We start from the raw sequence: 14,083 nt of genomic DNA on the forward strand, positions 1-14,083 counted from the left end.
ATTCATTCAGCCACATTACATGCAACAACACACAGCAGGTTATGGCTAGTCATGAGAGACAGATTTTATAGTCACAACATATCACAACATTTCTGCCACTTGTGAACTGCTGTGCAATTAAAGTGAACCTTTTAGCACACTGAGCATACATCATTATTTTTTTGACAAGTACCTTTTTTTAATCGCTTTAAGTTAAGTTACTAACAACATTTTATTTTATGTCAGAGTGTATAGCTGTTCTTGATACATTCATTATCTCCTACATACTGTACCTTGAAGGGATAGTTAGGATTTTTCTTGAAGTGGGATTTTATGAGGTACATAGTCCTAGTCAGTGTATTACATACAGTAGATGTTGCCGTCCGCAGTTTTGAAAAGTAGACAGGAGTACTGACATAGAATCTAAGCCATGTAATGCTGTGGACAGGGTCAAAACGTATTTTAGCCACCTTAAAAAAAACCTCCATTACAGTTTAAATTTCCGTTTCATTAAGAGTATTTTCACAGCCCGACCTTTCCATCTATGCCGTTAATGGCTTCAGTTTCCCATCTATGCTCTCACCAGACAGTGGAGACATAAACAGGAATGTGTTTTGCAGTAGGTGGGCAATTAGTTAATTTGTGTTGTTATTCGACTTTGCTGAATCTAAATTAACCCTTTCAAACACCAAAGTCGCACAATAACACTGACTAACTGATGGAGATGGCAGTAGAGCAGCAGCTCCTGTGTTGAGCAATGTTTAATCACTGTTTTCCTCAAAGGAGTCTGGCTTTGAAGAAAGCAGCTACACAGCTTAATTTTCCTTTTCCTTTTTTTGCTCTCAATACAGTATACACTTAAACTGATGTTGATTTTTTTTTGAGGTGGTGTTTTGTTTCTGACCCCTCCACAGCAGTATATTGCCAAGTAGAGTCCTGCCTATCTCTCCAAACTGGGGTTGTACCGACTGACATCTACTGTTTGTAATATACTGACTATGGATAAGTACCCCATGCAACCCCACTTGAAAAAATCTGAACTGTCCCTTTATTGTCTCGTATGCCACGTTAGGTGACGTCTGTCATGTGTGGGAAGTTTATGGCTTGATGTGACTGTAGCCTTGAATGCCTGTATAGCTGATGACATACGAGGTTGACAGAGTGTGTGAAGGATGTGGCCAAACCAAGGATGAGATGACAGTCACAAAGTCAAGGCAGAGATGGAGACAGACAGTTCACCATGTCAACATTTTGTGTGGTAAAACTGAGAGAGCTAGTGTGTTTAACGATCTCTGTTACTTACTGTCACTCATGCTGCTACCTAAGTGGTTGAAAGAAGAAGAAAACAGAATGAAATCTGTGGCTTCAGTGATTATTTTCTCGGTGTGGCAAATCTCCCTTTAATCAAGACAAATACAAAAAGATTTTTTTTGTAGGTGAAATAAGCAGTCAATAGAAAAATAATCACCTACTGTTTTGATAATCGTTTAATTTATTTCCAGATTCTCATTTGTGATTAACTTCCAGATTTTTTTTCTGAAGTGAAAGTAAAATGAATATTTTGAGAATTTAAACAGATGAGCAGAACGATGATGTTTTTTTTTGCTGACATTTTATGGACTGAATGAATCGATTAATGAAAAAATATCTGTCAAATTAATTCATGATGAAAACGATTAATAGTTGCAGCATTAATTATTTACCTTTTACCCATTCTCACTCACCTGAGCCTTGTACTCACGTATATTTACCTCTGGCTGTTAGACTCTGGTCTCAGATAGTTTTTGTGTGTGTGTGTGTGTGTGTGTGTGTGTGTGTGTGTGTGTGTGTGTGTGAGATTACATACTGTACATAAAGTATGCTCCAGCAGTGGAATTCTGCTCTTGATGCTCTATACTGTGCAGTGAGTAATGTGTCAGTGTACGATAGATCAGGGCAACATATATTGGGGCACCGACTCTTATAGGTGTCTACTATGGAAACAGGCTGAACCACAGCTACCACTGCAAGTCACATATCAAAGTGGGGTGACTGAGGGGGAGAAATATGTGGGAGTAGAAGAAAAAAAGCCATAACAGGGAACTGAGGAAGCTGAACTGCAGAGAGATGGAGTGGCCTGATATTGGAAGAGGCAGTAGGTTGAGTGTGTTTTTGTGTTTGTATATGTGTGTCCGCTCACGGACAAGTTCCTAAAATAAAATACAGTTAAAGCAGACACCTGGCATGAACAGTATAATAACGACTGCCCCTTGTCTGGAACCTGAACACAAAAGAACCTTTTTTTTACATGTCTATCCAGAGCAGATGGCACTGGTGTATTGTGCAGGAGGTGTGTGTTTGTGTATGTGTGGCAAACCCTGGGTGGAGGGGGCAGGTGTTTGAATAAATGCGTAGATGTGAGAGAGGCAGCAGCTCCATTTGTCTGCCTGGACGGCTTTGTCTCCAGCCGATAAAGATCTAGCCCAAACACACCTCGGCCCCAACAGTTGAGAAACGACAGTTTACTGTATAAAGTAGACACAAAGCAGCAATAGTCCTCTCATGGCCGTTGGATGACTGTCAAGGTTATTTTTTGTTTGTTTATTTGTTGCTTTTCACTCCTTGATGTTAGCACTGTTCAAAGACAGTGTCACTCTGTGGATATGCAAAGGGAAGAAGATGATAAAGCAGTGAAAGAGAGAAAGACAGTGGTTTGGGGACAATGTTGTACTTCAAATGTGTCCCACTATTGTAAAAGTAACTAAAGGTTAAAGATACAATTGTTAACTTTTATGAAAATACCTTCTCATCATCCACACAGTATTACGTGAGACAGATAGTCTGTGAAAAATATCAGGTTCTTCTTTTCACTCCTTGTGCTTCTAATGGAGTTTTTCTTTGATGTACTGTGGCTGTTTAAAAAACAATCAAACATATTTAAGTGTACCGTCTAGTAAAATAAGAAAGTTCTCTCTGCCTTTAAACTAATGTTAACTACTAAAATAAAAAAAAATATTGAATGAACTGCAGTTATAATGAAGTGAAATAAAGAAGCTACTGTCAAATAATAAGGTTGAATACACTCCTGTTATAATAACAGTTCATAAAATATGGTTATGAGCAAGTTAAGCAAAGTACGATGGAATTTTAAAAAGTATTGTTATAATTAAAGAAATCAGAACGGGACACATGGACCCATTTTTGCTGTTGACTCGAGACTTCCAATCAGCAGTTGGTTGCTAGCCTACCTACCTTCCTTGACTTTGAACACAGTTTACGAGCAGTAATTGACATGATCGACAGCTGTATCAGAGAAGCTGTTGAAACAGGACGATTGTTTTCACAGATTGTCTGTCTCATGTACTTCTATGTGGATGTAGTGACAGTTTCAGCAGATAGAACAAAATGTATTATCCTAAGAGTTACTTACTCCAGCTTTAAGCAACAGGAGCATCATTTTTGTGTGAAAATAAACTTGTATTATCATTTTTATTGAGTTCTGTACTGTCTCTGCTCACTGTGTTCATTTTAGACTGTGAAAACTGGCCATACTTATATTGCATGTTGTTTACTAAAGACTGGAAAATAACTCGGATGAGAATCACATGCTCTGCTGAAGAAACATGTTTCTGGGGTTTCATTCTGTATTGAAAAATCAAATGCTGCTCAGCTGACAAGCGGCCTGTGTTTCTTAGACAATCAGATAAGAGCAGAAGCTAAAGCGTCCGTCACAAAAGAGTCACTAGCATCAGGAATCCATGTCACTAAATCTTGTGTAGTCTAGTCACATGTGTTATATCTGAAAGCACTTGGGCCAGTTTAGCATATTCACACGCCCATTGTCTATGGTAGCTTGTGCAGCCAAAAAAAGGACAACACTTTTTTTGTCACTGGTTTAGGCGTCAATAACACGGCTTAGAATCTGTCTCAGCCAATTGTGAATTTGGTTTGTGAGATCTCATGTCCTAGGTAATGCACTAGTTTCACCAGCTGGTGTTTTTCTTGCAGCGCTTTGAACCCCTGCAAAGCCAAACATTTTAGCAGACAGATGTGCTCTGTCACCCTAATAGAAAAAGAGAGAGAGATGAAATAAAGACATAGAAAACCACTGGAGATCAGTGGAGAGACAAAGATGCGCCAAGAGGGGATACTTAAAACAAAATGGGCCCAAAAGAACAAAAGCAGCAACAGTGAGTTTGATAAAAGACAGAATGAGACATAGAGACAGCTGAGGCCAAAGAGAGATGAGCTGGTGAGTCAGAAAGAAAAACACTGCCTATTTCTGCAAAGACATCCTCCTCCTCCTCCTCATGTTTTACTTGTCCTCTGGGGTGGCTGTGACCTGAATTTGTCAAATTATCAATGCTATAAAAGCTAGATTGATGCATATGCTTTTACTTAAAACCCACCTTATGCAATACGTTTTTTGGGTGTCTCTTGGTTTTTACCTAAGCACACTCAGTGAATGTCATTCTGAGCCCACCTACTGCACAAGCACTGTACATCCAAATCATCCAAGCAGCCCATAATAGGTTTAGCAGCTGCCTGGGATGAGTTGTGTTTGGCTAAGTTCCACGGAGAGGCAGAGAGATTATGCGTAGTCAGGAGAATTGCTGTGTCAGGAGAGACGATACACAAACGCTGCGATGCTTCTCTCAACTCACCCCACAGCTCAACAGACACAGCAAATATCTATTACATGTCTTTTAAATATGGTAAATGACTGTCCACACACAAAGACAGACATGAAAAGCATACATGCATTCACCCAAACACAGTAACATGTTTGGAGATGAAACCGACAGCGTCAGCATTCTTTCTCAGTTCAATACCGTCTCATTAGCTCGAAATCAAAGTAAATTAAGTAAATACCATGGACTGCAGTGTTAACTGATTCACCGGATTGTCTCCTTATTCTTAGCGGTGTAATGCATGAATATAATTACTTTTGCATTTAGTTTTCTGACACGAAACATCATCATTGTCTCTTTCTCTTTTTTCTCACAAGGTTGTTTCCAGCTATGTAATGTCTTTCGTCAGAACATGGAGATAGACCAGTGTCTGCTGGAGTCTCTCCCCATTGGCCAGCGCCAGCGGCTGGTCAGGAGGATGCGCTGTGACCAAATAAGGGCGTACTACGAGAGGGAAAAGAGCCTTCAGCGGCAGCAAGGCGGAATCAAGGTTCGAGTCCCGCCCACACACCGCAAGAAACACCGTGTCCGCTTCGGCCTGGCAGATGTCATACAGGATGCCATCATTCGCCATGACGACAAAGAAGGTGGGTGCTCGTAATAGGCTTTGTGTCTGTTTATGGTTGACTGAAAAGGTAGTAGTTTGTGTGGATGTGTAAACATTTTAGGGTGTGATCTGGCTGTAGTGCTGGCTCACTTACCATACACACTCAGGCCACATTCACACCAGTACTTTTCTGTTTTAAAACATTTTAAAACGAAAATGATTTCTGTCCATGCAAGTGTTTGAGCACTGTTTCAGAAATTATCTCTATTTGTATTTACACATCTGAAAATGTATATAACATGACCATCACATTCACTGGGCATGTGGGTGACAGTGTAAACAGGAGCCACATTGTCTGCAGTCAGGTAAGACTGAAAAGTAAGACCAGATCACTCTTGAATTGGACCAACAGTTATTGTTAGTGAAAGTAATATGACTATAGCTGGTGAAGGTGGAGGAAAACAGATTTGGAGTTGTTGCATAATAGAGCGGTACCAGAAGCATTATCCATCGCTGGAGGATGTCAAAGCAGTGAGAAAGGAGTAACTTTATCAACACAAGAAGGATCAAAACACAAAAGATAAGTAAGCCTGGCTTTAATGTTTTGGCTTGACACGTTGCGACTGATAAAACACAGTTGGAAAGCAAACAAGGGTGTCTGCGTCATCATTTTCAGAAGTCTGCATTTCTGCCTGCTCAGACTAAAATACAACTCTGGAGTTTTCAAACTAAAATGGGGTCAGCAGCATTTTCAAAGGTCTCCTTTCTGGGTTCCAAAATGCTGTAGTAGTGTGGAAGCTAGGCATTAATGTAGCAATAGATGTGCTTTTAAAACAAAAACCTACAAGTGTGAATGTAGTTTGTCTCACTCACTCACTCACGCACACATACACACATACACACACAAACAAGTGGGCCAAAACAGCTTCTGACTGCAGGTCACACATTTGTTTTGCTGGGAGCTGGCCACTCAACTGAGGAGAACAGAGTGTAGCTTTTAATCTAATACAAACTGCTGTCAAGGACAAAAATGCCTCAGCAGTGATGGCAGTCACTTTTTGTGAACTCCAGGTGAAAGAGTCCACACTATTCAGTGGCAGTGACACAAGATTATGAAACCGAAACATCCTGGATCAAGCTGTGGCTGCACTGGATGGGCTGACCTTGTGGGAGCCATTTAGACACAAGACTGATGGAAATTCAAAAAATGTACTACAGGAATTAAATGATGCCACAAACAGCAACATGCCCAAAGAACTGGATGGAATTTTCATAGTAGCTGCTGATTTTAATCAACTCATCCTTCAACTCCAAAGATGTAGCTGGATCAACGACATAAGTAATTTCGTTTTTTAAACTTGGTTAAAAAAATGACCAATAAATCTACCCTTTACCTTCTACCTTCAAATGCCAAAAGAGAAAGAACATATGACACAGTTTTTTGGTGGGTTTACGATATCATGTGTTTGCACAGTTGTGACACAAACCCAAAGTAATGCATCAAAACAAATATTAGAGTGTTAAATATTAGCCTGAGGACAATACATACTGGGCATTGTTTCAACCATTCAGTCATTTGTTTCAAACAAATAGGAGCTTGCTAATACTGAGTGTGCTTGAATGAGTGTGTTTTCCATCAGTGCAGATGACATTGATGATAATAATCAACATACGTGCATTGGAGCATTTAAAACATAATGAAAGTGGCAATTTGCTGAACCTTTCTCATGACTTTGGAATGGTTGTGTAGCCTGCAGCCTGCTTGGCTCCCAGTAAAGACACACTAAAAGCTGTTTTCTGCTAGATCAGATAGTCGATGAACTCATAAGACTCAAGAAGTCCTCTCACTTTACTCTGAGGGGCATTGATTTTTTTGTGTAAAACCTCACCGTGTTTCTTTTTGGCCATGCCAGTCATTTACGCAGCTGTCCGGGTGTATCTGTGTCAGTCCTACCAGCAGTCTCTGCAGGTCACTGTGTTAATCTGCACTCTCTGGCTGCCAATGAGGTTCAGCTGGGGTCTGTGGGAGCAGCTGGTGCGCCATTGCAACACCCAGACTGAAACCAGGGCTCCTTGGCTCGGCATGAATCAGATCTGCTACCCCTCTGCCTAATGCCTACCTACCGACCAGGCGCCGCCATGGCACTGAACTGGTACCAGGCTTATGCTTGCATTGCTATGGAAGAGCTGCCTGACAGCAGTCCTCATATGAGTGACAGATTCACTTATATTGACTCCAGACTGCTTGAAAACTTTATGATCCATTTATGTTGTTCTGTGTTGACCTGTCTGGTTCTTGCGTCCATATTTCAGTGAATCTCCTCAGGAGACCTTGTGGGTCTTTCCAAAACACTTTGAGGTAACACTTGATTAGCACTTGCTACATCTTGACAACAGTTTTCGAGCATTCCTCACTGGTCCTGGTGAGCTGAGCGATAACAGTTTTTCTCACCGTTGCTGCTTAAGTTAGCTCTCTTTTAGTTTTTGTACAGAGTGATAGGATTTGCCTCAGGCTTGGACGTTCCCCAGAGTAATGTGAGAACATATCTAAATCTTTTCCCTTTACTACAGAAGTATTTTAAGAGAGGAGGGATTGTGTAAACACACTTGTTGCAATGATAGCCCAGGGGTTAATCTAGTGGGTAGGGGTAAAAGAATAAGGGATTTGCATTTGACTCATTAGCCCCGTTTAATACTGCCTGTTCAAAGCAGGAATGTCATGCCGCCCTGTAGAAAAAGGTAGGATTGCACACTGGTGGGGAGGAGAGTGGTCTCACCTTATATACAACAGCAGTGTAAAGAAGGGACATTGTAGCAGCCCTATAGCTGGATTTCTGTGTAAAAAGGGCCATTTACTATGTCCAGATACCCCAGTCTCTTGCCTGGAAAGCATACCTTAACAGAAATGTTAAACAGCATAGATGAGTGCTGACTTACTTTTTATGATGCAAGGAGTTTCATCATTTCTATGTCAGATATTGCCAGAAAAATAGGAGTAATTCTTGATTATTTTATGCTCTCAGTATTACGGTGAAAGCGATCCAAGAGATGAAGGTTTGGAGTGTGAAATGAGACTGATGGACTGTGTCAAAGCATCATAAGAAGCCAACGAAAATGAACGCCTGTTAGCTGATAGACAATGATATCTTTAACAACATCTTGAATGAAGTGTGCATGTCCCCACTTGATTAGTTTTCGATCTTCAGCAGTGTGTCCCTCAGATGGTGATGATTAATGCAAACTATGATGGAAAGACATTTTGGCGACTCATTGTTTTTAAGAATTTGTAAGTGTACAAGAGAGAAAGATTATCCACACAAGAACCAGAGAAACGAAAACAAAGAAACAAAGAGGCTGAGAAGGAAACACAGTGAGAGACACTGAGTGAACCCTTGCTATGTCCTGTTTAATTAAAGCCTGTTTTCAGTGAGCTGGCTTGAGAATTAGATTCTTAGATAGTTTAGAAACTCAGTCTGCTGACAAGGCAGCAAGGTAATCGGAGATATCACACACATATACAGTCACACAAGGATTTATTTTCTTATCGCTTGTATTGTACAGGAAATAATATGAAGGAGAATGAGATAAAGAGAGGCAGGGTGGAGAACAAAGGAACGTCTGAACACAGTGGGAAAATGAAAAATTGGAAGCCAAAGAAAATGAAAGGCAGCAGGAAAGATGCGTCCCTTTAGGGACTGTATTGTGGGGTTAAGGTGAAAAACATACCAACAGCACACAGCCTTACATTTAGATAGGAGCATACTATACCTCATCTCTATTCTTCATTCCTATCTGTCATATGCAAACATCTGGCTCAGTTGTGTTTTGACATTTGGTGAAATTGCTTTTCCCAAACCAATTGCTTAACTTCATCAAAGCAAGGCACAAGTGGAACGGCAGCAGCTGTTGCCTTGTAGCTATGGAACTTACAATCTATTTTTATAATGTCTTCCCCTTTCACCAGAATAATGATATTAAATGTGACATTTTGGTGTCTGCGGTTTAAGATGACAAGTCCTGGAAAAACAAAATGTGAGAAGTCGATGCAAATTATTTATAAACACTTCAGAAAGGTGAGCAGCAGTTTAGGTACATTTAAGATGCTTTCAGTCAGGATGTAAATTGAAGTGTTAGGGCTCATTTATATACTCCATTTACGTATGAATATAGTTTGTTTCAAATGTCGTAGATGTCAGTTTCCTTATACTTCCATGCTTCCTTTATGATGCAGCCAGTAGATTGCACTAGAGGGCAGATTAAAAATTTTTAGACAACAAACAAGGCAACAGGAGGAGGATGGTTGAGGCTGTTTAATGTACCTTTTAACGGAGGCAGTGTTTGGAGGGCACTGTCCATCTTTGTATGTATAAATAACGTTGGGCATAAATGAGCCCTGCCATTACAATATTTGGGAAGTACATGTGATGCCATGTGTTGTTTGAAAAAAAATCCTGTAACAACTTTACAGGTTAGTCATCAACAGTACGTGTCCATCACAGTATTCCTGAGCAAAACCTGAACCCTCACACAGTAAGCCATTGTGTTGCAGCTTGAATGTGCATTCTGAATCTGATTTTAGATGGCTACACAAATCCATTTAATAGTCTGAAATTGCTACACTTGTTAAGTTCCAGTGTTGTAATATGTGTGAACATGTGATTTGTTTTTTTTTTTTTAAGCCCCACCTGCGATTCAACTCTAAAACATCCCTCAAAACTACTGATATTGATCAGGGTGTATGGATCCATACTGCAGGCACAGCACAGGAACTCACAGACTCCTGTCCACAGTGGGGAAGTGAAACAAGCAGAGGTAATAGTTTATAGGTAATAGCTTTCAGTCTCGAGTGGTGTTTTCAAGCACTGCTTTAGACACAATTCATAAAATTGAATCATAACAGTGCTAAAATAACAACACAGTGTCTAGTGTTACACAACGTTCGGCCATTTGTTTTCATGCAGTCCCCGCCTCCAGATCAGTGCAGCAAAGCTTCTTAAATAGAGCAGCCAATTTTCTGGAAGTTTAAAAAGGCTGTTGTCCCATCGAATATAACCTCTGAATACCTCTCAATTCTGCGGTAAGATGGCACTGGTGCTCCACTGGCACTGGTTTTTCCACATTGGATGATAAAGGAGTCATACAAACTTGCTGTGACCAAGAGATTTGACAGACTACATGCTGGTCTACGACCAGTCAAGGCTGGCAGTCTTTCATGATGATGGTTATGGGATTGGCCTACTAAGAGCAAGACAATGGAGCTGTGTATGATGCCGACTGTCTTTAGCTTCAGAACAACATAATAGAAAGAAAGAAAAAGCAACTGACCTTTCCTTTGTTTAACGGTACCACCTTCAGCACCAAACTTATCTTTAAATCATTCTCCTTTGCTTCGCCATGTTAACAGTTTGCTCCTATTGGTTAAAGACAGGGTCCTGAGGGAACAGGTTGTGTAGGCAAAAAAAATGTAAACATCCAATATGCTAGTAGGGCTGCCCCTTGAAAGTTGGGGACTCGAGTCATCAGCTGGAGACCCTCAGTCAACTGACATTGCTTCAAGTTGAGCAGTTGTTTTTTTGTTTTGGTACCTTGTTCTTCTAGGGTCATGTTGGTACTAGATTTTGCCACGGAGTGAGTGCTATGGCCTTTCATGCTATTCTATGCAGTTGCAGACACACAGGCAGCGGCATAGAGGGAGAGAGACAGCTCCGTAGAGTCAAGAAGTGGTGAATTTACAGCTCACAGAAAGTTAATACGATACAGTCTCTGTTGAAATCTAGTGTCGGCAAAAAATGTTGCATCACACTGAAGGTCCCACAATGCCTGTTCAGGCTTAAACTTTTCACGGAAAAACAAAATGAATTGTTGAATATTCGCATTGAACAGCCAAATCTTATTTGACTGGCATACTTCTAAGTCGGATACAACCTTACATGCTAGTCTTTGTGTTGGGATGTTGTGAGGCGTCCCAAACGTGGTATCCTGTGTTGTCTATTATGACGCATTACAGCCAATTCCTATTATTGTTCCTTGTCCGAGCAGACCCCCTTTGATGGATGGGTCGGTATTTAATCAAGTTGATATTTTGTAATCTGAACCATTAGCATTAGTCCCCAGTATTTTATCTATTTTTCAGAATTCAACCGAGATTAAATCATTTAAAGATCTTGTTATATGTTGATCTTGTACATTTTGTTGTGTGTCTTTCAAAGGAAATCATATTCTCTAGACACTTGTTGTAATTGTAATGGATTTGCTGGCGGGCAGCACAGCTGAAGTTGAAAATCAATGTACCACTCAGAGTGGTACAGAGGTTTGGACTGTGATGGGAAACTCCAGACATCTAGCTAGTCTTTTATTTATAAGTCAGCTTTCCATCACCATGTCGCATCGATCCAACACTCAGGTGTCCTGTTCAGCAGAGAAAACATGTCACATTGTTACAGCCAGCTACTTTAAATTTTATTCGTCTTTAGCATATAGTATATAATCTTCCCCGATGAGAAAACACAAAGCAGAGTTCTGGTCCTCTAGGAGAGATGGAGAAATAGGCAAATGTGGATGTCAGAAGAATACATTGATACCTCTCTGCAATAGAGCGTGCTGGGATTAAAGGCACGTCAAACACCTGTCATGTTTTGACAGAACGGGGCCTGGGCCCACTTAGGAGGGAGAGAAAGATGTCATGATATCTTTTACTGGAATCCAATTTAAAGATTTAAGACTCAGTCCAATGCAGTAGGGATGCCTTTAATGTCAACTGCGTCATCAGGCACTATATTAAAACTTTGCACTGGCAGTGGTGTTTATCTGAGCCTCCAATATTAAACCTTTGGTTCGCTTGGTGACTCATCAGTGTGTCTTTTATATGAGAGGGAGCAAAAGATGTAGGAGAGGGCATGAAAAATAAAGGCACCTTGTGAACTCATTTCCCACACATGCTCTGTTTAAGGTTGAAATTCAGTTTAGATGTCTTTCTTCAGTGTGTGAGTATTTTAATTAACATTAAAACCAAGAGAGAAGAGAAGTGAAATTGATTAAAACACATTCACTTATTTGCGGTCCCTGGGGTGTTTTTCTCTACTGCTCACAAACAAGCAGTGGCATTTTCTTAGTTAGACTGCTGGCTCAAGAAAAGGTGTCATTCCAGCAATGGGACATTTGCAAGCACAAATGGTTTTGTTTTTGGACGACCTGATATCATATTATTGTAAAAATGTGAATATATACTGTTTAGAGTTGCGATTATTTCATTAATCAATTAGCCTATTGACAGAAAATTCATTGCCAACAGTCATGATAATCGAATGATTGTAATGATTTTTTTTAAAGCAAAAACACAAAGCGTTTTCTAGTTTCATGCTTCTTAAATGTGAGAAATTAATATCTTCTCATCCCAACATATCAAATATCACAGATTTGTCATTAGACCTACACATCAAAAAATAATGTGCTAGGTACCCTTCCACGTTACTATTGGACGTCCAGGGATAGTGTGTGAATTTACACTTATTACATGCATTTTGTCTTTTCAAAATACTCTTCAGTTTTGACAGGCGGTGTGCAGTTGCTGCTATTAAATGCATACAGTGTACAGTGAAATAGTGTGTTCTCCAGGCTGGAGAATTTTCTGCTTTTTGTCATCATATAGGATAATGAACTGAAAAGCTTCGGTTTTTTTGGACGACTGGTCGAATAACACGTAGCATTTAAAGATGTCACCTTGGGCTCTTGGATATTACACAGGACATGTTTAACTATTTTCTGACATTTGATTGACAAAAGAAAATAATGGACAGATTAATGGATGTCAGTAATCATCAGTTGCAGCCCTTATACTGTGTTACGGTGCTTTTCTTTATCATGGAGGCTATTTACACAATGTTGCGAGTTGACGTTTCTGAGGAGGTTTTGCAGACAAGTCCTTAAAATACTTGTTATCCGTGAAAATGCAATAACACCCTGGTGTGTTTACTGTAAATGTACAGCATTGTTGGAGAGACTTTTAACACCTGAAATCCATGAAATCATCTAATTTCTGCACAAGTGGGCAGGAGACGCTTGTTCCATCTTACAGAAGGCATCATATATAAAATAATCTGCATTTAGAGTTAAGCATTATTGGAGAACTGTTCAAGTACTTTTTTCCCATCAGGCTTGAAATCATGGAAAAATGACAAAGCTCATTTCAGAAACATGGGGCAGCGAGGTGAGACGGTGCCTCTCGTGACTATAACTGTGTGATAAGGACCAAAGAGACAGCAGCATTTATAAGGGTGAGTGATATGAACAGAATGTCATACGTGGCTGCCAAGGAGTGATGATGTACATTGGGAGAATATGGCTGGTCGCTAGATGAATAAAATTGGCAATACTGCTGTAAGTGGCATATTATGGAGGATACATTACAGGGATTTATTAAAATTCATGGAACAGCATGGTCCAGTAAGATAAAGAAGAGACACAGAATCAAAAAGAGAGGCTGAAAAGGGCACATTTAATCTCTTACTGTGTCTACAGAGCACGCTTGCTCAGATGCATTGTATCTACTTAAAGAAGTTCGAGTTCAGCAACAGATAATATTATCACTTACATGGTTTTGCTGTGAAGGTTTTGTGGTCTTATTTTGTGACATAGGTAGAAAGCAATATTGAAATATTTTCAGTAGAGAATTGCTTTTTGTAACTGTCAAGTGTACTTTGCAATTTTCTGAAGGAGGAGAGCTGTATTCAGGTTTTACGCAACACAAAGACAGGTAAAAGACAGAAAATCTGTCAGTCTGAATGACAGCATAGATTTCAAGGTGAGCAGGCGAGTTGTCAGGAATTTGAAAAGTACTAATTAACTTTTTTCTTTTGTCCGGCTGCAGTTCCTGATGCATGTAGTTTTA

General features: G+C 40.0%; 1 protein-coding gene across 1 annotated transcript in view; it reads left to right on the forward strand.

Annotated features, from left to right (window-relative positions):
• Positions 1-14,083, forward strand: part of myo16 (myosin XVI) — a 128,273-nt gene that overhangs the window by 16,848 nt on the left and 97,342 nt on the right. The window contains exon 2 of the mRNA XM_042494942.1: positions 4,967-5,236. Within this exon, the coding sequence (XP_042350876.1) occupies positions 5,002-5,236 (235 nt within the window). The 5' untranslated portion in view covers positions 4,967-5,001. The remainder of the gene's footprint in view (positions 1-4,966; positions 5,237-14,083) is intronic.

This window comes from Plectropomus leopardus, chromosome 10 (assembly GCF_008729295.1).
Source record: "Plectropomus leopardus isolate mb chromosome 10, YSFRI_Pleo_2.0, whole genome shotgun sequence".
In the NCBI taxonomy this organism is placed as follows: Eukaryota; Metazoa; Chordata; class Actinopteri; order Perciformes; family Serranidae; genus Plectropomus; species Plectropomus leopardus.